The following is a 23113-nucleotide window of genomic DNA, read 5'->3' as shown; positions in this document are numbered from 1 at the left end:
TTTTGACCACTTTCCTATGTTCTCAGGTCAGGGGCTTGCCCTGCAGAAAGGAAAAGCTTAGCTGAAAATTAGGAGGTTTAATCAAAGCTTTTCCAGCCGGCAGAACCAATCAGCAAACGTTGAACTGGACAGAATGAAATGCCATTCAAATGGAAAGAGAGGGGCTTGCACATTTTCCCTAACAAAGAATTTGACTCCAGCTCCCCCTCCCCACCCTGAGTCACTCGTTGCGGCAGAGGGTGGGAAGGCAGCTGCAAAGGCTGAGGGTGCAGTCACACAACGTATTTGTCTGTGCAGCCCAGAGTCCGTCATTACTCTTCGGTGACAGTAGCAGGAGACCATTAGAATTTCCAGAGCTCCCCTTTCTCTTGATGGCAATGGTTTTCCACTCTCAGAAATTGCCTGGCACTTCAGGCTACAGCCAGGTCCCAGTGTGTAATTTCCCGACTCTGACCCCAAAGGGGACAAAGTGCGGATCTGAGTGGGGAAACAGGCCCATGGCAGTGGGCGAAAGGGAAAGCTGACAGCAGCACAGTCCGGAGGACCCTGTTTAGTTCCCTGCCCATGGGGCTTGTGCATGTGCCATCTCCTTGGTGTGGCGGGTGCATGGCAAAGAAGCACATCAGCCAGGGCCGGCTCTGGCTTTTTTGCCGCCCCAGGTAAAAAAGCCTCCCGCTGTGCCCCCCCCCCCCCCCCCCCCCGGCAGGGAGCGCAGCAGCGGGGAGCGGCGAGCCCGGCCAGGGCCCCCTCCAGGTGCCGCCCCAAGCACATGCTTGGTAGGCTGGTGCCTGGAGCCGGCCCTGACATCAGCTTCCTGCTGGTTCTGAAAACCTGCCCTTCCCTGCATGCTCTGGTGCATTTATAGGTTTAAAAACAGCACAAGTGCAAATTGGATTGGAAATGCCCCCCCCCTTGCTTCTGCCGGCGACCGAGCCCTGCAAGCACCGAGGAGAAGGCAGGACTTGCTCCTCAGGAAGGGCTTGAGTACATAGAAGAGCTTTGTCTTGTGCCTTGCCAGGGAATGGAGCCAGTGGGACCCTTCCCTGCCCCTCACTGCCCAGGAGGTGAGAGGAGTGCAGTGGGGCTCCCACTCCCACCCCCCCCCACACACACACACAATGTGGGCTGGATTTTCAGCCTTGCCAATTGTGCCCAGCACTGGGGGGGGCCCTGGTTGTGCCTGCCCATTTCTGACTGTGAATTGTTTGTGTGCTGGGGTTGGGAGGCCAGGGAGGGGGGGAGGGAATATCTCACCAGCAGCACTTGGTCCAATAAAAGAGATGACACCCCCTGGTCTCTGCCCTTGTCAGGGGCCTCAGGCAGGCTCCTGTGAGCAGAATCAGGGCCCCGCTGGTCTTTCTGTAACACAGGCTGTCGCACCTTTTGCTGCTTCAGAGGGATGTCCATGCCCTCTCTCCACTGGCACGCTCCCCCATTCGGGCACACACCTTCTGCTCATTTACCTGGCTAGGCAAGTGGGGGCTGCTGTGAGAAGCAAATAATGGGGCCTTTGGGATCTTCTTGGTGTGCCTAGTAGTGCTCCTTCAGTGCCAGGGGCTGCGTGAGGGGCCGTGTGCACGAGGACTCTGGCTGGGCAGGTCAAGGAAGGAATAGCTCTATCCCCGGCAATTTAGATTCAGCCATTTCATCTGCAGTTCCCTCAAGTGTTGAATTGAATAAAGCAGCCGCAGCAGCAGCAGTGGGGGAGGGGCTCTGAGCTAAATGAAAAGAGACAGGCAGCCGGGAAGAGAGAATCACGTCCTTTGGCTGCAAATCCAGCTCGAGCAGGAGGTGTGGCACGAGCCTGGCAAAGCCATCGAGTGCAGCAGGCAGGGCTCTGTGCGGGGCTGACACTAAAGAAGGGCATGCTCCTCCGGGGGGGCCGGCCCCAGGCTTTAGAGGGAGTCTCACGCCAGCTAGAGTCACGGGGCAGTGGCAGAATCTCCGCCCGAACCGGCAAGGAAAAGGACATTCCAGCTCCCCGGGCCGGGGCTCAAAACCAGCAGAGAAACGAAAAGATCCCCCATTTATTATTTTGCAAATACTCTGTGCTGGGCTTGACTGCTGGCTTCTGATCCATTACAGCGGCAGTCGCAGCATCTACCCTCACCACAGCCAGCTTCTACCGAGTAGCTTTGGAGGAAGGGGTTGTGACTCCTCGCCCTCTGCTCTGCCTATCGTCTCCACTCCAAGTGCATTTTCCTTCCGCGCCAGGCTCCTGGCAGGGCCTGTCCTCACTGACCGTCGCCCAGCTCAGTGCAGGAATTGAAATAGCGCAAAGTGTATTGGAGAAAATCACAGAATGAAGCAGAACATAAACGCATAGGGCCCGATTTTCCTCCCATGGGTGCAGCTTCATTCTCGTCCAGGAGTTACTGCGATGAACCCCCAAGTAACTGACAGAAGCGTCAGGCTCCCTGGCCCTATGCTCCATCTCAGAAAGAATTGCCTCGCGATGTAGAAGGCCCTTTGGTTTGATCCCCACCATCGAAGTTGTAACCCTTTAGATTCTGAGCATGTCTACCCTGGGAAAATGAGCCCCCCAGGGAGGAACATATCCAGGTAACGCCTCTTCTAAATATTGATGCCATTGTTTGTATGATACAGGGCGAGCCACACCTCTGCCCCCGCTTACCCTCCCCCTGTCTCTCTGTATGTGCCTCCTCCAGTGTCGGGCCTCGGGCCTTTATATCTGCTGGGGTGGAATCATGCCTTTCTTGCACGCACCCAGTGATTCCACCAGGCTTATCCACCATGTCCCACTTGGGGCTGACACCTGTGGTCCTTCCCTTCGGGAGTCTGGGAGCAGTGGTGGGACAGGGACCAGCCAGCCTGCTTAAACCACAGCACGGATTATTTTAGCAGTAGGAACAAAGCATTTAGAGAGGAGGATTTAAAAGACAGTCTACATGCCTGTCAGCCTGTGTGTGTGCATGCACCAGCCACTGTGTCTGTGTGCAGAGTTTAACTGGGCACTGGATTCTTGTCCTCAGTTTTTTATACATCTTAACTGATGTCTGTAGTTTGAATTAACAGGATGTGAAGTGGGTTCCAGGAGCCTTAGGACCTCTCTACGCAGGGAAAAGCCAGCAGCAGCTGGTGCACACTCACTCCTACGCAGTAGCTCCGTGTGGACTCTTACTGCGCAAGTGCCTTTGTGCACATTAGCTTAGGGCACTTGGGCCGAGTACTGAGCTAAACCACCTGAGTGCGTTGGGTGAGTATCCCCACAGGGAGTTACGCCGGAGGAGCCAGCTTGCTTTAAGTTCACACCCTCACTCCCTGGGCACTAACTTCCCTGGGTGGACAAGCCCTTAGACTAAATCTCTGTGGCGCCACAGTGTGGACTCTAGTGGTGTGAACTGTAGAGCGCACCACACTGTTGTGTTCATGCTAATGGCGTGAACTAAGATTGTATTAATGCAAACGAAATGCCTTTTATTTCACACCAGCAGTGTCCACATGGGGCAGTGAGAGCACACCACTTTGTGGTTTCTGCAGTTCACACCCCTGGAGTCCACGCTGTAGACAAGCCCTAAGGCCTGCTCGGCACTCAGTATGTCTACACTGCAATCAGAGGTGTCAGTGCAGCACGTACAGACATACTCAAGCTAACTTTGAGCTAGCTAGCTCAAATAACAGTAGCTTTGAAGCCGCGGCAGCATGGGCTAGCCGTTCCAGTGTAACGCCGACAAACCCTGGGTGGTGGCGGGCGGGATCGAACCTGGGACCTCTGAAGCTTAGGATATGAGCCTCTACTGCTTGAACTAAAAGCCACATGTCTCTCACCAATCTCTAGATGGTCGAGGTGCCACTAGAGGGGGACAGCGCCGCACCGAGCAGGCCTGGGTCACACAAGCAGATAGACTTGCGCAGCCCATGCTGCTCTCGGTCAAAGCTAGCGCAGGTCTGTCTGCCTGTGCTGCAGTCACGCTGTGCACTGCAGTGTAGACAAACCCTAGGTGACCCTGGGTGGAAGCGCTGCCGCAGCTGAATGGCTGAGCGTGAAGCGCCGTTTCTGAAGTGGTGCTGAACAGTTTGCCCCCTGCTTGCAGTTAAACTGTCCTCAGCACTGGCTGAGCGGCAGCCTTTGCTGAAGCAAGTGTAAATGTGATCTAGCGCTTCGATAGCAGGGCAGGGAGTCGGGACTCACGGGGGTAGGACACGGACAGTGCCTCACGCTTCTCCTTCGGTAATGGCTCTGACCTACTTCACATGGTTTGGGGAGGCCCGTATCAGGGGGTAGCCGTGTTAGTCTGTAGCCACAAAAACAACCAGGAGTCCGGTGGCACCTTAAAGACTAACTGATTTATTTGGGCATAAGCTTTCGTGGGTAAAAACCTCACTTACTACTGTTTATGAAAGGGCTCTGTGTTACGGTGACTCTGGGTCCAAGGGGTAGAGCGTGAGAGAGGCTGCTGCTGAGAGCTTGTATTTTGTGGCTCTGGTTTCCCCCCTCCATTGCTGCTCTGGTTGCTTGCCTGCTGGAGTGGCTTATTCATTTTAAAACATGGTTATTTTTCATGTTGTGGTCTCTGTGTGTTTGGGGTGCTTCTTGTTGTCCTTGCGTCACCAAAACTGAGCATTCCTGTGTGTATTTCCTTGTGTGAAATGCTCGCACGTGTGTGTGCGTGCGCACAAGGGAGAAGGAGCTGCAGCTTCAGCTACACTAAGCAATTAAACTCCAGCAGCTCAGGGATGAGCAGGAGGCCGTGATTTTCCTTCCCTTTGCAGTAATTGCCTCAGCAATCAGCTTTGATCACCCGAGAGCAGAGGAGATGAGTGTTGCAAGTTGACATCAGTGGTTTTAATATATCCATTTACATATACAGGAGCAGAGCAGCATACAGCTTTCCATAGCGTCTCTGACCTGAAACCATCGCAGCTCCATAGACACCTCATTTAATTTAATACTTCGCCGCCGCTGCGGAAGCCACAGGACGAGGGTGGGGATGGATAATCAAGCCCTCGCTCGCTCTCTCTGAATGTCTGTAGAAATGACATGAAAGTAATTGCTTTTGAAAAGCAAAGCAGAAATGGCACAATTGATTCCACTTAAATGAGAGAGGAAGGGGAGTGGGGGGAATGTTCGCCCTAAACATGCCACCGACTCTCCTGCAGCAAGCAAATGGATTCCTGTTTCTGAGGGGAAGGTGGGCAGCACGGGGCTGTTCCTGTGCCTGGCTGGCAGGAGAGGGGCAGGCTGTCCCAGGCCAGCAGTGCTGCAGGATACACTCTGACCGAAATGGTACCTGCACCCACCTGCCCTGTGGCCCGGTGGGACAGACTCTGGTAAGGGAGAGCAGCTGTGGTAACCCCTCTCCTCGCACAGTCCACATGTGAGGCCACAGGTGCATTATTCTGCTTGCCAAAGGAGTAGGATACGCACAGCACGGAAAGTCTGGGAGATAAAGCTCAATGCCCCAGCTGGTGCGCCCTAACCTGACCTCTGTGAGGCTAGCTTGTTGGGAGCTGTAGCTGAAATGTGCCCCACCTCCCCGGAATAAGGAGTCGGTGCGGTACTTTCTGTTACCAGACTCCACCCTGCCTGCCACAAAAGGCAGCTAGTCCTCTCCCATGCAGGCTCCCTTAACCCTCAGAGGAGACTTGGTCTGAACATGGCTGAAGCCCTCACGCCTCAGTGCAGCAGGAGGAAAGAGCCTCAAGGCACAGGACTGTCCTGCTGAGGGAGATGCTCCATCTCCATGTTCCTTCAGACGCCCTGAAGCAGGAGTCCCAGGGGCAGTTTAACTCTTTCATGTGACACTGGCTAGTCCCATCATCCATCCAAATGTCCTCTCTTTTTTAGAGTCCTGCTAGGCTCTCGGCCTCAATGATATCAGGTGGGGGTGAGTTCCATGGGTCGTTTGTGTTGTGTTCGTAAGTAATTCTTTTTTCAATGTTCAGTGTGATCTTTTGAGGGTTGTGGACAGTCCCCTTGTCCTAGTCTTATGAGAGAGGTGTATGTGCTACTTCCTCTACAGCCTTCTTTATTATGTATCCCTCAAATATATCCCCTTCCCTGTTCCTCTTCCTCTTGGGTAAAAACTCCAGTCTGTTCATTCTCTCTCCAGGCCTCTAATCACGGCTGGTATTTGGCCCTGTGATTTGGCCAGGCCTCCAGAAAACCGCAGGATGTTCGTTAGGCCTGTGACATGCAAGAAAGGACAGAGTAGGTCCAACGCCACAGTCTGGTGGACCAGGCCTGACTTTGCTGGATGCATGATGAGGCTGGTGCCTGTGCCCACTAAATCCGTGTGTCCTCTGTGGCAGTGGTTCTCAGCCAGGGGTACATGTACCCCGGGGGTACTCCACTCATCTAGATCAGTGTTTCTCGACCAAGTGGTCCGAGGGAGGGTCCCCTCTTTGATGCCCTTCTGATCAAGGCCTTTGAATAGGGTGAGACGTCAGAAGCCCTCCCTTCTAGGGGTGGTTTCTCTCTTTGGGTAACTCTGTACAAGTCACCCCACTGGCTGGATTTGGTCTTGGGATTCGGAAAAGACTGAAAACCATATTAAAAGAACTAGCTTGCAGAACATATCTAGTACTTAACCCAGCTCAAGATCATCTAGATGCGGAGCCTTGGCTTAGTTACAGTCAAAATAAAAGGAAATCCTGTATGTTTCTAGGGGCCTGCCAGCCTGGCATCTGTCCCAGGAACTGCCTTTTCCACATTGCCCACCATGTCGCAAGTCTTCTCCGATTCTGGCTGTTCACAGAGGTGGTTGGTAGATCACAAGCCCAGACTTACACACACACACAGTGGCGTCCCCGGAGCCATTTAGGGTTTTAGCATTTGCTGGATTTTGAGTGCTTACCTGTGCAACTCCAGCTGTTTCCCATTGTGGTTGTAATAGGCTGTGCATGTATAGCATAGGGCAGCACTAAAGCTTTACAGCTTTGAGGAAGTCACAATATGAGGAAGGGATAGCTCAGTGGCTTGAGCATTGGCCTGCTAAACCCAGGGTTGTGAGTTCAATCCTTGAGGGGGCCAATTAGGCATGTGGGGCAAAATCAGTACTTGGTCCTGCTAGTGAAGGCAGGGGGCTGGACTCAGTGATCTTTCAGGGTCCCTTCCAGTTCTAGGAGATAGGCCTATCTCCATATATTATGATGATGATGATGGTGGCTCCATTACAGATTTAATTTAGATATTAAAATAATTTTATGTTACTAATATTCAAATTAATTATGAATGTATTTATTGAATGTTGACAACTGGATGACAGTTTTCAGTAAATATATTTTTATTAATCAATTAACATTTAATTATTATATGAATTCTAGCTAGATGTAGTCAGATAGTTACTAATTAAACGCATCTTAGCCATTGGGTGTATTCAAGGCCGTCTCCAACGTGTTCATAGGGTTTGGCTAGATTTCACCAGAGCTCGTCAACTGCTGTGCAGGTGACTGAGTGGGCTCGGAGGGGGAGGGGGCAGTGTGGGCAGCCAGGTGGGCCTGTTTGTAACGCACCGGGCCTGCCCCAGACAGGATAGCCTGGGAGCCCCCCAGAGGGTAACGCTAACTGGGAATACCTCAGGGGAGGCAGCGGGAAGCGTGGCAGAGTTGGAGCTGTGCTGGTACAATACTGACATGGATTTGCCTTTGGGGGCTTCCAGGAGTGGGTTTTCAAGAGAAGGGGTTTGGCACGTAGTGCCCTGGGGCAAAAGGGGCTGAGGCTGCCAGATCTGGGGCAGTGCGGAGGAAGGCACAAACTCCCTGTTCTGGGTATGTGCCGTGCCTGGCACAGTGGCCTGGGTCAAGCTTCTAGGTGCTACTGACTACACATTGTTTCCAGTAATAATGGTGAGGTGGAAGGTGGTGAACAAAGGGAGCGCCATAGCCAATGACTCTGCAGCTTGCGTCTCCCCCACCGTGTTGTCTGCAGGACAGTGCAAAAAGCTTTGAGTTCTGCTCTTTGTGTACCGACCTGCAGCCGTGCCAGGAAGGGAGGGTGCAGACTGCCTGCGTGTTCAGCAGGAATCACTAGTGAGCTCATTGTGTGAGAACAGACATTGGCTAAGCCAGACACAGACAAAAATTCCTAGTGTTCTGAGCAGGCAGGGCCTGGGAGTGTGGCTGCCAGGAGACCCCCTTTGTTTAGGTAGGGCAATTCCTGAAATCAGCCAGGGTTTTGGGGGAGCTGGCTAGTCCATGATTTCCCGCCCCATGGTAGGGTGGGTAGGTTGAAGGGCGTCCTGTTCTGGGTCCCAGATTCCTGTCGGGGGGTAGGGGGGAGAAGGAACCTGATGAGAGGGAGATGTTCGTCAGCCCAGTAGGAGTCAGGGGTGGGGTGGAGTGGGGAGGGGGGGCAGCTATTTCTTCTGGGAGAGTTTGGGTGCCCCAGGCGGGGAGATGAGAGATTTCTCCTTTTGGGGACAGTCGTGGGAACCAGGCAGAGGTGGCTGCAACGTGGGAGCTTGGAGACCTTTTCTCACTCATATTTCAGTCCTATATTGTTTAGTCTGTAAACACTTGAAGGGCAGTTGAAACCTTCAGACACTAAGGGAATGAGGGAACTGGTGACATCAGCATGGGGGGCTCCAAATGCTGCAGCCTGAAGTGGAAGTTTTCATAGGCTGGCTCCAGGGGCCACAGCTGCCGCTGGGCTTTGCGCCGTTCAGGAGGCGTGACCAGGCTCTGTTTCCAAAGGGGTGATGTGCCAAAAGGCTGGCCATGGGGCGGGGCTGCCACCTCTGCCCCGCTGCTGGCCAGAATGTAGGGCTGGGAGCATGTTCAGTGCTTCATCCTTGGGCTGTGACTGGGACAACGTACGTTGTTGAACCGCCCGCTGCTGCTGCTGTTTGTCTGGGCAGCCTGGCAGCCAGTGCCTGCTGTTAACCTCCGTGATGTTGTGTTTTAGGTTAGCAGTGCTCCGGGATCCCGTCCTTGTGAAAGGCTCCCCTCATCGTCCCGAACCAACGAGCTCCTGAAAACAGAGGTAAAGGCCCCTGGAGACTAACCATGTCGAGAGAGGCCAGCCTGAGCGGCACTCTCCGATCAGAGACCAGCCTTGTTTAACAATAAGCCCCAGTCTCCAGCGCTTGATCTCAGACTGGCAGCCCAGCGAGCCCAGGCAGGCTGCCCGTTACTTGGCTTGGTGTAGTTAGTTTTATAGAGCTGCACCAAGGTATGGAGCTGATTGAGCTGCTAGGCACGTCTTTGTAAGGCACCTGCACCGAGGGCTCAGGGTTCAGGGCAGCAACTGGAGCCCATCTGGTGCTGCGCCCCTTCCAGACACAAGCAGGCCTTTGCAGCACAGACGTGCAGCTTCCTTAACAGTGCCGTTGGTTACAGCTCTGTGAGCCGAGGCTGACGCCTGACGTCTGGGGGAGAGAATCTGATTCCTGTCGCAGACGCAAGCCTGCCTCTTTCCACGTTCCCCTTCCGCCACTGCTCTTTGGGCTGTTTGTCCCCCACTGTTCTCTGTTTGGGTTCAGCCATGTGGAGCTCTGGGCCGTACAGGGTTGTGGGGGACCCAGGGAGGTGCTGTGGGCTCTGCAGGGGAGCTCTGGGCTATACAGGGCAGTGGGGACCTGGGAAGTGGTTGTGGGTCCAAGGGGGCAGCTCTGGGCCGTACAGCACGGTGGGGGACCCGGAGAGTGCTGTGGGTTCTGCAGGAGGTGCTCTGGACAAGAATCAAGTATGCAGGGACCTGGGCATTTCAGCGCTCGTGGGATTTTCCAGGCCTTTGTTCTTCACTGGCTCTAGGAAGAGATTTCTGTGGTTGAGCGTAAGTGCATCATGCCTGGGGCCCTCTCTGTGTGGGAAGCCTTTGAGTGGGCGAGCTTCGTGAGGCTGAAGCTTCCTGTATCCTTCCCTGCTGGAGACAGAAGAGTGGGAGAAGTTGTGGCAGGAGGAGCTCTGCATGGCTAATTTCCAGTGGGAGGATGCTGCAGCCACGTCCTTTCCAAACCCCATGTCTCTCCTCTCAAGTGGCTTGGTGCTTGGGAAGCTGTTACTATATTTAGTTAATGTGCATTATTTGTTTAGCCTTACTAGATCATGGAGGATAATCCATTTTCTCCTAAAACAAGCACTCCTCTGGGCCAGCCCAGGCCCCAATAAATGGGGTGTGTTGATATCACCTGTGGAAAGGGACAAAGAACAAAAGTGGTTCCAACCCCAGCTGTCATGTCAGGATATCGCCACGCTACTGACCAATCACTGCAGAGGATTTCCCAATGCTGAGTTTAAAAAAACCTCTCAGGATCTATGGCCAGCAAAATCTGTTGCCTCCCAGTCGCTGTCTGCTCTGCCAGCGACAGAAGTCGCGCCTGGCCATTGCAGAGAGGAAGCAGTTACTGCCATCTCTTCCACCTTGCCTGTCCAGAGAAAGTCCCCAGCAGCTGAGACGCCGGTCAGCGATGGGGCCTGCACAGTTAGCTTTGGGGATCAGTGCTTTAGTCCTGTCATGATCATTGCTCACTGGTTGGCATTCATGATTCGTCCTTTCTCCCTCTCCATGTAAACGTTTTCCAGCTGGAACGCCGAGATGCAAAAATCCAGACTCTTCAAAGCCAGCTCCTGCTCCTGCAGGACAAAAGGGATGTGCTGGCCACTGAGGTACCCAGGCCCTCCTTTCTTTCTTCTCTGTACAGACCATGCCAGAGGAGAGTGTCCGAGCGCTCCGTCGCACAGGGCAGAGCCGCCTGGAGCTGCAACACGTAGCCAGCGCTGGCAGCTATTTGTTTGTTTATTTAAATACGTTGTGTTTGCGCCATTGCCTTCTATTTCTGTCCCTCGTCCAGGCTCCGTAGAGCTTCCCCCGGAGACGGGGTGAGGGCAAATGTCCCTCAGCGGAGTGTCTGCAGCTCCCTGCCTCCCCTGACTTGGACATGTCAGTACTGCGGCTGGCAGTGCTAGCAAATCGCACCTACCATATTGGCTTCCTGTCCCCAGAACATCAAGTTCTTGCAGCTAGTGGGGGGGTGTTTCTCCTCCCCTCAGTCCCCACCCCCAGTAGCATCAGGCCTGTGCTGTTCAGGGTTTTGTTAAGCCGTTTAGTATTAATTGATTTTTTTTCCATTTTTTCTTTCTTTCCCTGGGCGGGTCAATAGCTGGATGCTCAAGAGCAGAGGATCTATCAACTGCAGACCAAGCAGACGGAGAGGCAGGCAGAACTGGAGCAGAAATGCAGCCGGATCCAGCAGCTTGAGCAAGACCTGGAGGCCAGCGGCAGGCTACAGGAGGAATCCCAGAGGCAGGTAAGAAAGACTCCACTCCAGCTCCAGCTCTATAGGCCTGGCTAGTAACTTTATTTAACGCACTAGCAACCTAAACCAGCAGCAGTGACATGCTTCTATTCTCATGCAAATGCTGCAGTATGAGAAAGGGCTAAAGACCTGAAAATGGAGGCTCCCAGTGAAGAAGGGAGAGCGTGGGAAACCAAGGAGAGAAACGGCTGCATTGCTAGCTGCAGAGATGCACTCTGCCCAAACCCTGACTCCAGGGGTAGCGGCTCCAATTGAGCAGATGTCCTAGGTATTGATCCCTGCATCCTGCTGTCAGATCCTCTGGGAGTGAGGAATCGGGTGGCCCTGTGGAGGACAGGAGAGGGACTGCACCCCTGGGAAGGAGCTGTCCTAATGGGTGGTACCAGCAGTAAACGGAGAGTCAGGATGAGGCTTGTTCAGATGTATTGGTCTTGGCTCCCTGGGATAGAAATCTTGAATTTGCTTCAGAAGATACACACCCTTATAATGAAACTGTCCCAACGCTTCTGCAGACCCTGGCAACAGCCTCTCTGCTTGGCAGTATTTGTGCCTAGCTCCTTTGTAGCCCCAAGGTCCCCTTTTAGCATTTTCTCCTCCCCTTCCTGTATCCATTGGGTTTCCTGCCCTTACAGATCTCTATTAGCAGGCTCTGTGCTTCAGAGTCTGCCAGGAGTTAACCGCTTTGCTTAGACAATTTATTCCTGCTGTGTGTGACTACAGTGGGGAGGGCGTGCCTACTGCCTCCACAGGCACCTCAGCCGTGGAGTTCCACGCTTGCTGGCTTGTCAGGTGCCCGTAGCTGTGAAGGGTATTGACCACAGCTGTCATTTGGATCAATATGGCAAGTGGACTCTGGTGTGATGGTAGCCAGTGCGGAAAGTCCGCAGCTGATCCCACTGTGCACTGCAGGACTACTTGCTGAACCTGACGATGTGACCCATTGGACCATTGCAGTTCTCTTTCAGCATCCCATAAGCCTGAGCAATTTGTCTGCCTGTGTAACAAACTGATAAGGAAATCGCTCCGAATACTGGAAGATTAAACCCCAGAGGATCAGGTCCCTGCTTGCTGGACAGGAGTGAGCTAACCACGGCAGGGATTGTCCAGAACATGGCAGCATTTCAGAGTTTTTAGCAGAAAATGGAATTTGTTTTGTTTCAAGTAGCTTGGTGGTGCTGCAATACTGCTCTGGCCCTGGGCAGGAGTGTAACGGGATATTGCGCCTCCTGCTGTCAAGTCGTGCATGGGGGGGCGTATACAGAAACGTGGGTGGAGAGCAGCCCTGCTCTCCGGTTGTCAGTAGCTCTGGGGCATGTACTGTGTGAAGATGTATGAATTTGTCTGTTTGCATGTGTGTGAGTCTGTGAGTGTATCCATGTGTGCACGTTTCTCTATTTGTGCATCTGTCTGTAAGTGTGAGTCTGTGTCGGTGTATGCCGGGGGCAGAATCAGGCTGGATGTTGATGCTCTGTCTCGTTCCCTGCTCCCTCTGCCCTTCATGGCTCACACATGCTGGCTCCTTTGTGTGGTGTGACAGGGGAAGGGAAAGGGGACCGTTCCAGCTTACAGTCAGGGTGCCAAGAGCCTTATGCTGTGAAACTCCCAACCAAGTGCTGCTGCTTGTGTCATTGGCCACAAACATGGAGGGTTTGCCTGGAGTTCAAGCCTTCAGAATCAGTAAGGTGATCTCTGCATTCCAGCTCCACCAGTGATCCCATCAGACTGTCCCAGCCCCGGGCCGGGGGCTCCCTGCCCTCCTAGGCTTGCGGGGCCGGGCCCCAGGCCGGGGGCTCCCCATCGTCTTGGTCGCATGGGGCTCATCATCTTCCAGCTCCATGTTTAATTGAACTGACCATTCAGCTAAAGCTGCCGGGACTGGTTCCCCTTTCCAGGGCTGCCTGTGGGGCTGGAGTGATCACACCTTCCAGCCCCTCTCTGGCAGTTCTGGCGAGTCTGAGTAGCATTGGAATGCCACCTGAGCTAGGAAAGGTGTCACTCAGCCTGTCTCCTACCCTCACTTTGCACTTTATGCTCTGCTCTCTCCTGGCTCTCTGATGCTTATTGTTTTCTTCCCTCCCATGTGTGTCTCTGTGCTTGTTTTCACAGCGCCCTCTATGCCTGGAGCACTTCCTTCTCTCTCTGCGTGAACCATCCTCCTCTGCTCCTGCAGAGCCCTCCACAAATTGTTCTTCGCTCAGCTCCACTCAGTGCTTCCTAGCCCTGCCCGTGTGCTCGCCACAAAATACAAAGCAAACACAGAACAAGGATAAAGCCACTGATCATGTGGCATTGATGGGACCAGGAGAGCTTGTGGGAGTGAAGAGGACAGCACTGTGCTGGCTCTAATCATTCCTATTGGACAGAGTTTGCCATGTTTGGGCCTGTGCCCCCTCATCCCTCCAGAGCACCACATGGCTCAGTATTCTCTCCCCTTTTCTTTAACCTCCATGAGACCAGATCACCATCTGTGGATCCCCCTCCTTCGCAGCATCAGGTTCAGGCTTCTTATCCTAAATTTCAAGGCTATGTAGCAGGAGAGGCCAGATGATTATAGAGGCCTTAAAATCTTTGAATTTATGAAAACAGGCCAATAACTCCAGGACTCATTGCTCCTAGGGGGGCCCCAACCTAACCCAACAGGGTTCACAATCCTGCACCTCATCTCTCAAGCCTGGATGGAGCATGCTCGGACACCTCGCTGCATTGGCATGCCAGAGCTCTACACCCTACACAGAGCATGGGACAGAGCATTCTCAGGGCAGGACCACAACTATGGAAATCCTGCCAGAAGAGATCAGATTATCTGCAAGTCCATGGTCCGCCCCTATCCTGTTCCTGTAGCAAGGTCCCTGGGGGCAGGGGGGCGGGGGGCAGGAATGCTGGGAAAGGTAGCGAGGGAACAGAAACAACTCCCTTCCTTCCAAGTGGAAAGAGATCTGCAGGGAGCAGGAGCTGTTGGTAGGTGTCTCCAGTGAAGAGACTAGAAGGAGCTTGGAAAGGAGCAGGCTTTAGCCTTCTCTACTGAGAGAGATGAGGAAAGGGACAGGAGTTCTGTCTCTGTCTGGTCAAGAGGCCTCAGAGGAGGCCACACAGAAAGGGAATGTTGGAGTGGGCTTTGTTACGGAGCCCTTAGGACAGGGGGTCTCAAACTGGGACCCCTTTAGGGGGTTGTGAAGTTATTACATGCGGGGTCGTGAGCTGCCAGCCTCCACCCCAAACCCCGCTTCGCCTTCAGCATTTATAATAGTGTTAAATAGATTTTAAAGTGTTTTTAATTTATAAAGGGGGTTGCAATGAGAGACTTGCTATGTGAAAGGGGTCATCAGTACAAAAGTTTGAGAACCGCTGCTAGGAGAACAGAACTGGGAAGAGGTAACAAAGCAGACTGGCTAGGGAGAAGCCCTGAAGAGACTGTCCCTGGCTCGGGATGTTCCTGGGATGCCTAGAGTAGTGGGTGCAGAATTTGTCTGGACAGTCAGACATAGACAAGTCCAGAAAGCAGACTTTGCTACGGGACTGTGGCTACAATACTAATGACCTTGGAGAATCAGAAGCAGGGAGAGTTTGGAGCAGACCTTATGCCTGCTTCATTGTCTGGGACCCTGGTGAGGTGAGGCTAGAGAACTGGAGACTGGAGAGGAGGGAGGCCAGAAGGTCTCTAGAAAAGGGATCAGAGCTGGAAGGTTGGCACAGACTCGTGAGGACAAGCCTGTGACACAGGGTGGAATGGGGCTGCAGAATTTGCTTGGGTTGGACTTAGCTTTGTTACTTCTCTTGTTCACCTGAAAGGGGGGTGGAGGGAAGGAAGCAGCTTGTGTTTTCTCAAGAACAGGTAAGACTATGCCAGGCCTGCACCCCTCCCGCTTGAAACCAGACTTTCACCTGGAACGGCACCAGTGAGCACTAACAAGGAGGAAGAACAGCATACCATTCAAACAGCCCTATCTGCATGGGAACCAACACAGCTAACCCCATTTCTGTTTAGTCTCAGTTCAGACCCAATGGTGATAGGCACTATAAAAAAAAAATCTCATATAGCTAGCTAGGAAAATAAGTAATATACAACACAAATTAAGGGATATGATCTGCTGTATGGCCTGTTTCTGTTATCTTCCTCCTCCCATCCCTGAGCCCCAAGGTCTGCAGTCGTTTCTCATTATCATCTGCCCTATTTGGATTGTAAGCACCATTGGCCAGGAACTTTGTTGCCTTACGTGTCTGTAAAGCACCGAGCACAGCTGTGGCACTGGATAACCTGGCAAACTGAATCTGCTGCAGAATCATTGCACTGGCCAGGCCTTGGAATCCCAGGTGCACGGAGCATTCTGCAGGGCTGTAGGACCTAACTAGAGCAGAGTTCACTTCATTGCATTATTTACCATTGTGCTGGCTAACTCCATGCCTGGGTGCTGTATTGCATCAGAGAGCGAGAACTGAACGGCAATTCTCGAGTGAATAATCCCTGTCATCCAGTCCCAGCAGTCAAAGGCTCTGGGACGCCCAGAGCCTGGAGTTGTATCACTGACCCTCCTGGCTAACAGGCAATGATGGACTGATCCTCCATGAACTTATCTAATACTTTTCTGAACCCAGTTATGCTTTTGGCTTTCACAACATCACCTGGCAATGAGTTCCATAGGTTGACAGTGCACTGTGTGAAGAAATACCTGCTGCCTGTTAATGTCATTGAGTGACCCCTGGCTTGTGTGTTATGTGAAGGGGTAAATAACACTTCCTTATTCACTTTCTCCACAGCATTCATGATTTTAGTGACCTCTTTCATATCCCCCTTAGCAGGCTCTTTTTTAAGATGAACAACCCCGGTCTTTTTAATCGTGTGGAAGCTGCTCCACACTCCTCTCATTTTTGTTGCCCTTCTCTGCACCTTTCCTAATTCTAATCTACCCTGTTTCAGATGGGGCGACCAGAACTGCCCGCAGTATTTCAAGGTATACGCGTACCGTGGATTTATATAGTGGCATTGTGGTATTTTCTGTCTTTCCCGATGACTCTCAGCATTCGATTAGTTTTTTGACTGACACTGCACGTTGAGCAGATGTTTTCAGAGAACTAGCCACGATGACTCCAAGATCTCTTTCTTGAGTGGTAACAGCTAATTTAGACCCCATCATTTTATATGGGATTGTTTTCCAATGTGCATTACTTTGCATTTATCAACATTGAATTTCATCTGCCATTTTGTTGCCAGTCATTCAGTTTTGTGAGTTTTGTAACTCTTCACAGTCCGCTTTGGGCTTAACTATCGCAAGTAATTTAGTATTGTCTGCAAACTTAACCACCTTTCTGTTTACCCCTTTTTCCTGTATGACAGAGCCTTCAAGGACTGATTAATAGGGGGATGTGTGAGTTGTGTTAAGGACACATGAGAGTGGCACTTGCCACTGGTTTGCAGAGACGTGCAGTTGGATTGTTGGTATGATGATGAGTGTTCACTTGATGGATCACCTGATGATTCCATGTTCTGTTCATTCCCTCTGAAGCACCTGGCATTGGCCACTGTCGGAAGACAGGACACTGGGCTACCTGGACCTTTGGTCTGACCCAATATGGCCGTTCTAAGGTGGAGCTGAATGTCTAATATGTTTCCCTTTCTCTTCAGCTTGGGGAGTGTAATGCGTGTCTGGCCCAGGTAGCAGGAGAGAATGAGGCTCTACGAGGCCATCGGCTTGAGCAGATGTTAGCGGTAAGACAGCTGAGTGCATGGAAGACAAGCTTGTTAGAAATAGGACAGTTGAGTAGTAATGGAGATCATGTAAATAGACCTGTTACTAAAAAGAAGGTAAGGACTAGCTGGAGGGAGGAGGCAGATCAAGGAGGCATAGAGGGAGGTAGGGGGCAGGAATCGGACTGAAGGAGTGCAGGGGAAGGTTGGGTGTAGGAGATGGCCTGAGGGGGGGCTGGGGAATGTTAGGGCAGAAGGTGGACTGGGGGGTGCAGGGGAAGGAAGGAAGGGGAGCAGGAGGGGTACATGGGTGCAGGGGAAGAAGCAGGAAGAGGACTGGGGGTGCAGGGGAAGGAAGGGGAGCAGGTGGAGGTTTGGGAGGGTATGGGCGTGTAGGGGAAGGAGGGACAGCAGGAGGGGTACACAGGTGCAGGGGAAGAAGCAGGAAGAGGACTGGGGGTGCAGAAGAAGGAAGGGGAGCAGGCGGAGGACTGGGGGTGCAGAAGAAGGAAGGGGAGCAGGCAGAGGACAGGGGGTGCAGGGGAAGTAGGGAAGGGTATAGTGTGTAGGGGAAGGAGGGGTACACAGGTGCAGGGGAAGAAGCAGGCGGAGGTTTGGGGGTGCAGGGTGTGAGGGGGAGCAGGAGGAAGACCATGGAGTCGCCCAGAGGGAGAATATGAGGGGGCAGCTGCGTGGGCATGAGGGGTACTGAGAGGCAAGGCTAGCAGCTCCCCGTAGCCCAGGGGGAGCAGAGGTCAAGGGTCCCCTCTTGTCAGGGAGGCCTTTTGTTTCTGGTTGTGTCGGTGAGGCCAGACTGTGACCCTGAGCTGATCACACGCAAACGGGGGAGGGGGGCGGCAGGTGAGAAACACCCATTTGTTTAAAGTTGTTGTTGTGAAGCTTGTCTCATGATGGGGGGGGGGGAGGGAAGGGGGCTGACTCCTGACTGGCGAAGGCTCGGGGCTGCCCACCCAGGGCTGTTTCAGCCGGTGAGGTACCGGAGCCACGGCCTGGCAGGTCAGGTGTAATTGAGCACCAGGAGCATGAATTATGGGCCTGCCCCCCAGGCGAGCAGCGCAGCGCAGCCCTGCCTGTCAGCTGGGTCCCCTGCCTGACAGGGAGCTCGCCAGGGGCATGAATCAGGATTTGGCACATCATTGTTTAATACAGCCCCATGCTAATGTCTTTCTGAAATGAACCCAAGAAAGCTGTTAACCTCAGTTAGCCGGCTGTCCTCTCTGTGACCCGGATAAATCATCAGGCGGGGACTCCCGCGAACTCCATTCTTATTACTTGGGAAATGGACGGCTGTGCAGGCTAGGAGCGGCCAGGGGAAGGGCAGAGCTTCCAGTCCAGGCAGATGAAGCTTTTCAGCTCCCGGGAACGTATAAGGAGTGCGAAGATTTAACCATCCTTCGTACTGCAGGTGCCTCGGGCACTGTACAGCTGGGCGCTAAACTTCCCAAAGGCCACTAGCCCCCTGGCATCCCTACCTCACCGTCGTTTCTGCACCCCCTGCTCCGCCCCAGGAGATCTCAGAGACTGTGCTGCTGCACTGAAAGCAATTTGTTATATCAGTGAAGAGTTCATTCCCCTGCAGTGCAGCCCCCCCTGCTTCTACCCATCCCCCCCTGCAGTGCAGCCCCCGCTTCTACCCATCCCCCCTGCAGTGCAGCCCCCCCCCCGCTTCTACCCATCCCCCCTGCAGTGCAGCCCCCCCTGCTTCTACCCATCCCCCCCTGCAGTGCAGCCCCCGCTTCTACCCATCCCCCCTGCAGTGCAGCCCCCGCTTCTACCCATCCCCCCTGCAGTGCAACCCCCCCCTCTTCTACCCATCCCCCTTGCAGTGCAACCCCCCCTTCTACCCATCCCCCCTGCAGTGCAGCCCCCCCCGCTTCTACCCATCCCCCTTGCAGAGCAACCCCCCCACTTCTACCCATCCCCCCTGCAGTGCAGCCCCCCCTTCTACCCATCCCCCTTGCAGTGCAACCCCCCCTGCTTCTACCCATCCCCCCTGCAGTGCAGCCCCCCCCGCTTCTACCCATCCCCCCTGCAGTGCAGCCCCCCCTTCTACCCATCCCCCTTGCAGTGCACCCCCCCCGCTTCTACCCAGCCCCCTGCAGTGAAGCCCCCCTGCTTCTACCCATCCCCCCCTGCAGTGCAGCCCCCCCCGCTTCTACCTACCCACCCACCCCGCAGTGCAGCCCCCCCCGCTTCTACCTACCCACCCACCCCGCAGTGCAGCCCCTCCCGCTTATACCCATCTCTCTCGCATTGCATCCCCCTACTTATATACACCCCACATTGCACCCTCCCCTGCTTATATCCATCTCCCCTGCAGTGCAGTCCCCTCCCCACCACCGCACTTATAGTCACCCCACAATGTAGAAGCCCAGGCAGGTCCCATCAACCAGCCCCTCTGCTTGTACCCACTTTCTCTCTAATGTCGGGGCACAAGCTGATCCCATCATACAGACCCTGGCCCCTTCTTACCTTTTCTGCAGTGCAGGGGGCACAGAGCTGGGCCATCTCAGTCTCTCTCTGTTTGTGGGCACAGCCAGCGAGGCCTTTCCCTGTCCATGGTGTCTGGCCCCAGATTTTGCATTCCCTGTCTTCTGGTTTGGAGAGGCCAAGAGTGTGAGCTGAGCTTGGTCTCCATGGACTCTCCCAGTGACCTGTGAAGCAGGGAGAGGCAGAACCCGATATCTCCCCAGCGTAACAAGAGTGAGGCAGATACTGCACCTGCCTGTGATGTCTTTGGGGACCATCTCGTAATACGTTTTGTGTCAGTGTGGGCTAGGGATTGTATGCAGCTCCAAGGGGGAGGGTTCCCACTGCTCCTCCAGGAACCAAACACAGTCACCAGTGATTAAGGCGGATCATATAGTTGGCACACAGAGAGGTGTCCCCCTCCCCAGAGGCTTTCATGGACTGGTTCAAACTGGGTTTTCTGGAGACAACTGACAAAGAAAGGGATGTTGATATAAAAAGGCAACGTTTACACTGACTTAGGGCCTTCTTCCTGATCCAGCAACTGGACAGGACCGTCGGTCCAAGCGGGTCCCAACCTTCACAGAAGGGTTGGGAAGACTTTGACCTCTGGGTAGCAGTTAGCATGCATATAGGAATGTGTACTGGTTTTATAGGTTTTCTCTGTAATGCGTTTACGTTAAGGAGGAAAGTGTTTGCATAGGAAGAGCTGAGTGGTCACGGCCATCAAGCCCTGCTCAGAGCCCTGGGGGAGAAGCAATGTCCCTTACGCAGAGCTGGCTTGCTAGGGATTTGACCGTGTAAGGCAGGGAGCTGGGCAGCCAGAAGGGAGTGGGACAAAGGTGGCAGCTGGAGACCTGAGACCAGGCTGGGCACTCCTGGACTGGACCACACGGGGCATGTACAGATGCAGTTACCCTGAAAGTGTGTCACGGTCACAAGTGCAGACAGGGAAGGGGCTGGACTTGGTCCTGCAAGCGCAGGAGACAGCTTGTCGTTCTGGGAGATTAGGAGTGTTTAACAGAAATCTCCATTTTTCAGTGTTTAACAGAAATCTCCGCGGCTGCTGCTTGGAAGCACTTCCTCTGAGTGCTTCTCACCTGGGAAGGTCTCTGTCTGTTTCAGTCACCCTGCAGCAGCCCTCTGGGGACTCGGTCACTCTGGGGGGGCCAGCAAGGAGAAGAAAATTCCCATGATCTAAAACTGCTGGGGTCTCCTGGAAGAGGCAGCGGGAGGAAGGGATCCTCTCTCTCTCTTCTCAGGCAGACGCTGTCATCCCTGGCTGGGACAGGAAGGCATTCCCTGAACCTTCATCTTTTAAATACTTACAAATTTGATTAAAGCTAATGTTAAAAAATTATATAGTACACAGGTTAAGAAAATAGTGTCTGTACATCTGGGTATAGTGCTTAGATTATCCAGAAATACAGTTTGTTTTAAAAGTCATAAGATACATATAGTGCATAATAAGCAATAACCCAAATTTAGGTGAATAAATTTAAGAATACAGTTTAGATATTAGCATCCAAGTATTCGGGTACATCACTCATGAAAAGTTATTCAGAGAGTTGGTTGTGGAAAGCAAATATAGCAATGAGTGAAGATTGTGCCTCAGTAATTGAGAATTTCGGGTTGGTTGTCCATTTAGAAAATACTAAACAAAGCAAAAAGCCCACACCCTGCCAAGAATGGAATCCTCCCCTAATGCCATCAGCCAGTCTGGGCTGAGACTCTGCCAGGCATTGAGGCAACAGACACAGAGAATTCAACTGGTGGCGTAATGGCGAGAGCGGGTAGTTTAATGTCCAGCATCTGCAGGGATTGGCGGCAGTTTCCGCTGGAGTCCGAATCACACAGGGAATTGGAAGCCAGACCATCAGAATGACACCCCAGGTCTCTGGGAAGGCAATGCTGCAGACTGCACCCGCGGGCAGCGGGGTATATATGTGCGCACAGTGTCGGCCACAGGGCTGCCAGGCGGGGCTAGCCCCAGGCTTCCTTTGGTGAGTTGTTGTCTCCCCATCAGATTGAGAAATTGATGTCCAGCCTGAGGGCCTGGGAAAAAGCCAGTGGGAGTCTTTCCTGTGAGATGCCAGCACGCCAGTGGGAGGAGCAGGCAGAGCTGCAGCAGAGACTTGCTGATGTTCAGGATGAGCTGCGGGAGAAAGAGACAGCAGTGCACAGGCTCCAGGCCGAGCTGCGGGATGCTAGCCTGCTGGTAAGACACACACTGAAGCACCAAGCTGGAGAATATGGCTACATGCACAATACCTACAGCTGGAGCCAGAGAGCTGTGCTCTGCTGGGGTGATTTGAGATTGCCACCATGTCTGGTAGAGAGATGATACTGCCATTTATTATTGTTGCCCCTTTTCGATCTGAGTGGCTAGTGGCAGTTTGAGGTGCTGTGGGTGTTCCGGCAGGGAGCAGAAATTGGTGAGGGTCAGGTATGTCTTTGATGCAGTTTTATCTGTTTATAAAAAATATGCAAAGTCCTGTGTCTCTGAACACCGAAAGAATCAAATAGCAGGAAACAGCTTCTTTTGATAACACACCAAAAGTTCTCTTTTCAGATTGTACCCCAACACAAAAACATCTCTCCAGGTCAGATACTGTGCTTTCAGCTGCTCCTGTTAAGAGGGAAGGTCCCCTTATGGAGTAGTAAGTGGTTAAAACAAAGGGTGGGAATAAGTGGTGATTTTTCACAGTAGAAAGTGGTAAATAGCCAGGTCCCTCAAGAATCTGTGCTGGGATCTGTGCTAGTCAGCATATTCATAAATGATGTTGGGGTTAACAGCGTGGTGGTGAAGTTTGCAGACGATACTAAATTACTCAAGATAGTTAAGTCCAAAGCAGACTGCGAAGAGTTACAAAGGGATCTCACAGAACTGGGTGACTGGGCAACAAAATGGCAGATGACATTCAATGTTGATAAATGCAAAGTAACCCCCATTGGAAAACATAATCCCAACTGTACATATACAATGATGGGGTCTAAATTAGCTGTTACCACTCAAGAAAGAGATCTTGGAGTCATTGTGGAGCGTTCTCTGAAAATATCCACTCAATGTGCAGTGGCAGTCAAAAAAGTGAACAGAATGTTGGGAATCATTAAGAAAGGGATAGATAATTAGACAGAAAATATCATATTGCCTCTATATAATATAAATCCATGGTATGTCCACATCTTGAATATTGCGTGCAGATGTGGTCGCCCCATCTCAAAAAAGATATATTGGAATTGGAAAAAGTACAGAGAAGAGCAACAAAAATGATTAGGGGTATGGAATGGCTTCCATGTGAGGGGAGATTAAAAAACCTGGGACTCTTCATCTTAGAAAAGAGATGATAAAGTGGGGGATATGATAAAGGTCTATAATGAACGGTGTGGAGAAAGCGAATAGGGCAATGTTATTTACACTTTCACACAATACAAAATCTAGGGGTCACCCAATGAAATTAATAGTTAGCAGGTTTAAAACAAATATAAGGAAGTATTGCTTCATGCAACACACAGTCAATCTGTGGAACTCATTGTCAGGGGATGTTGTGAAGGTCAAAAGAATAACTGGGTTAAAAAAAAAACTAGATAAGTTCATGGAGGATTGGCCCATCGGTGGCTATTAGCCAAGATAGTCACCAATGCTCTGGTGTCCCTGAACCTCTGACTGCTAGAAGCTGGGGTGGACAACAGGAGATGGATTACTTGATAATTGCCCTGT

The 23113-nt window shown here is 52.6% G+C and overlaps 1 protein-coding gene across 2 annotated transcripts in view; it reads left to right on the top strand.

Moving 5' to 3' along the window:
- Positions 1-23113, top strand: part of PMFBP1 (polyamine modulated factor 1 binding protein 1) — a 341248-nt gene that overhangs the window by 225594 nt on the left and 92541 nt on the right. Inside the window, exons 7-11 of one of the 2 annotated variants that reach the window (XM_054049282.1) lie at positions 8867-8944; positions 10486-10569; positions 11064-11210; positions 16840-16923; positions 21419-21610. In XM_054049282.1, coding sequence (XP_053905257.1) covers positions 8867-8944; positions 10486-10569; positions 11064-11210; positions 16840-16923; positions 21419-21610 — 585 coding nt within the window. The remainder of the gene's footprint in view (positions 1-8866; positions 8945-10485; positions 10570-11063; positions 11211-16839; positions 16924-21418; positions 21611-23113) is intronic. The other variant, XM_054049283.1, reaches the window with a different exon arrangement.

The sequence above is a fragment of the Malaclemys terrapin genome, chromosome 14 (genome assembly GCF_027887155.1).
Source record: "Malaclemys terrapin pileata isolate rMalTer1 chromosome 14, rMalTer1.hap1, whole genome shotgun sequence".
NCBI lineage: Eukaryota > Metazoa > Chordata > Testudines > Emydidae > Malaclemys > Malaclemys terrapin.
The sequence above is the reverse complement of the archived record's forward strand: the minus strand, read 5'-3'. Positions and strand labels throughout refer to the sequence as shown.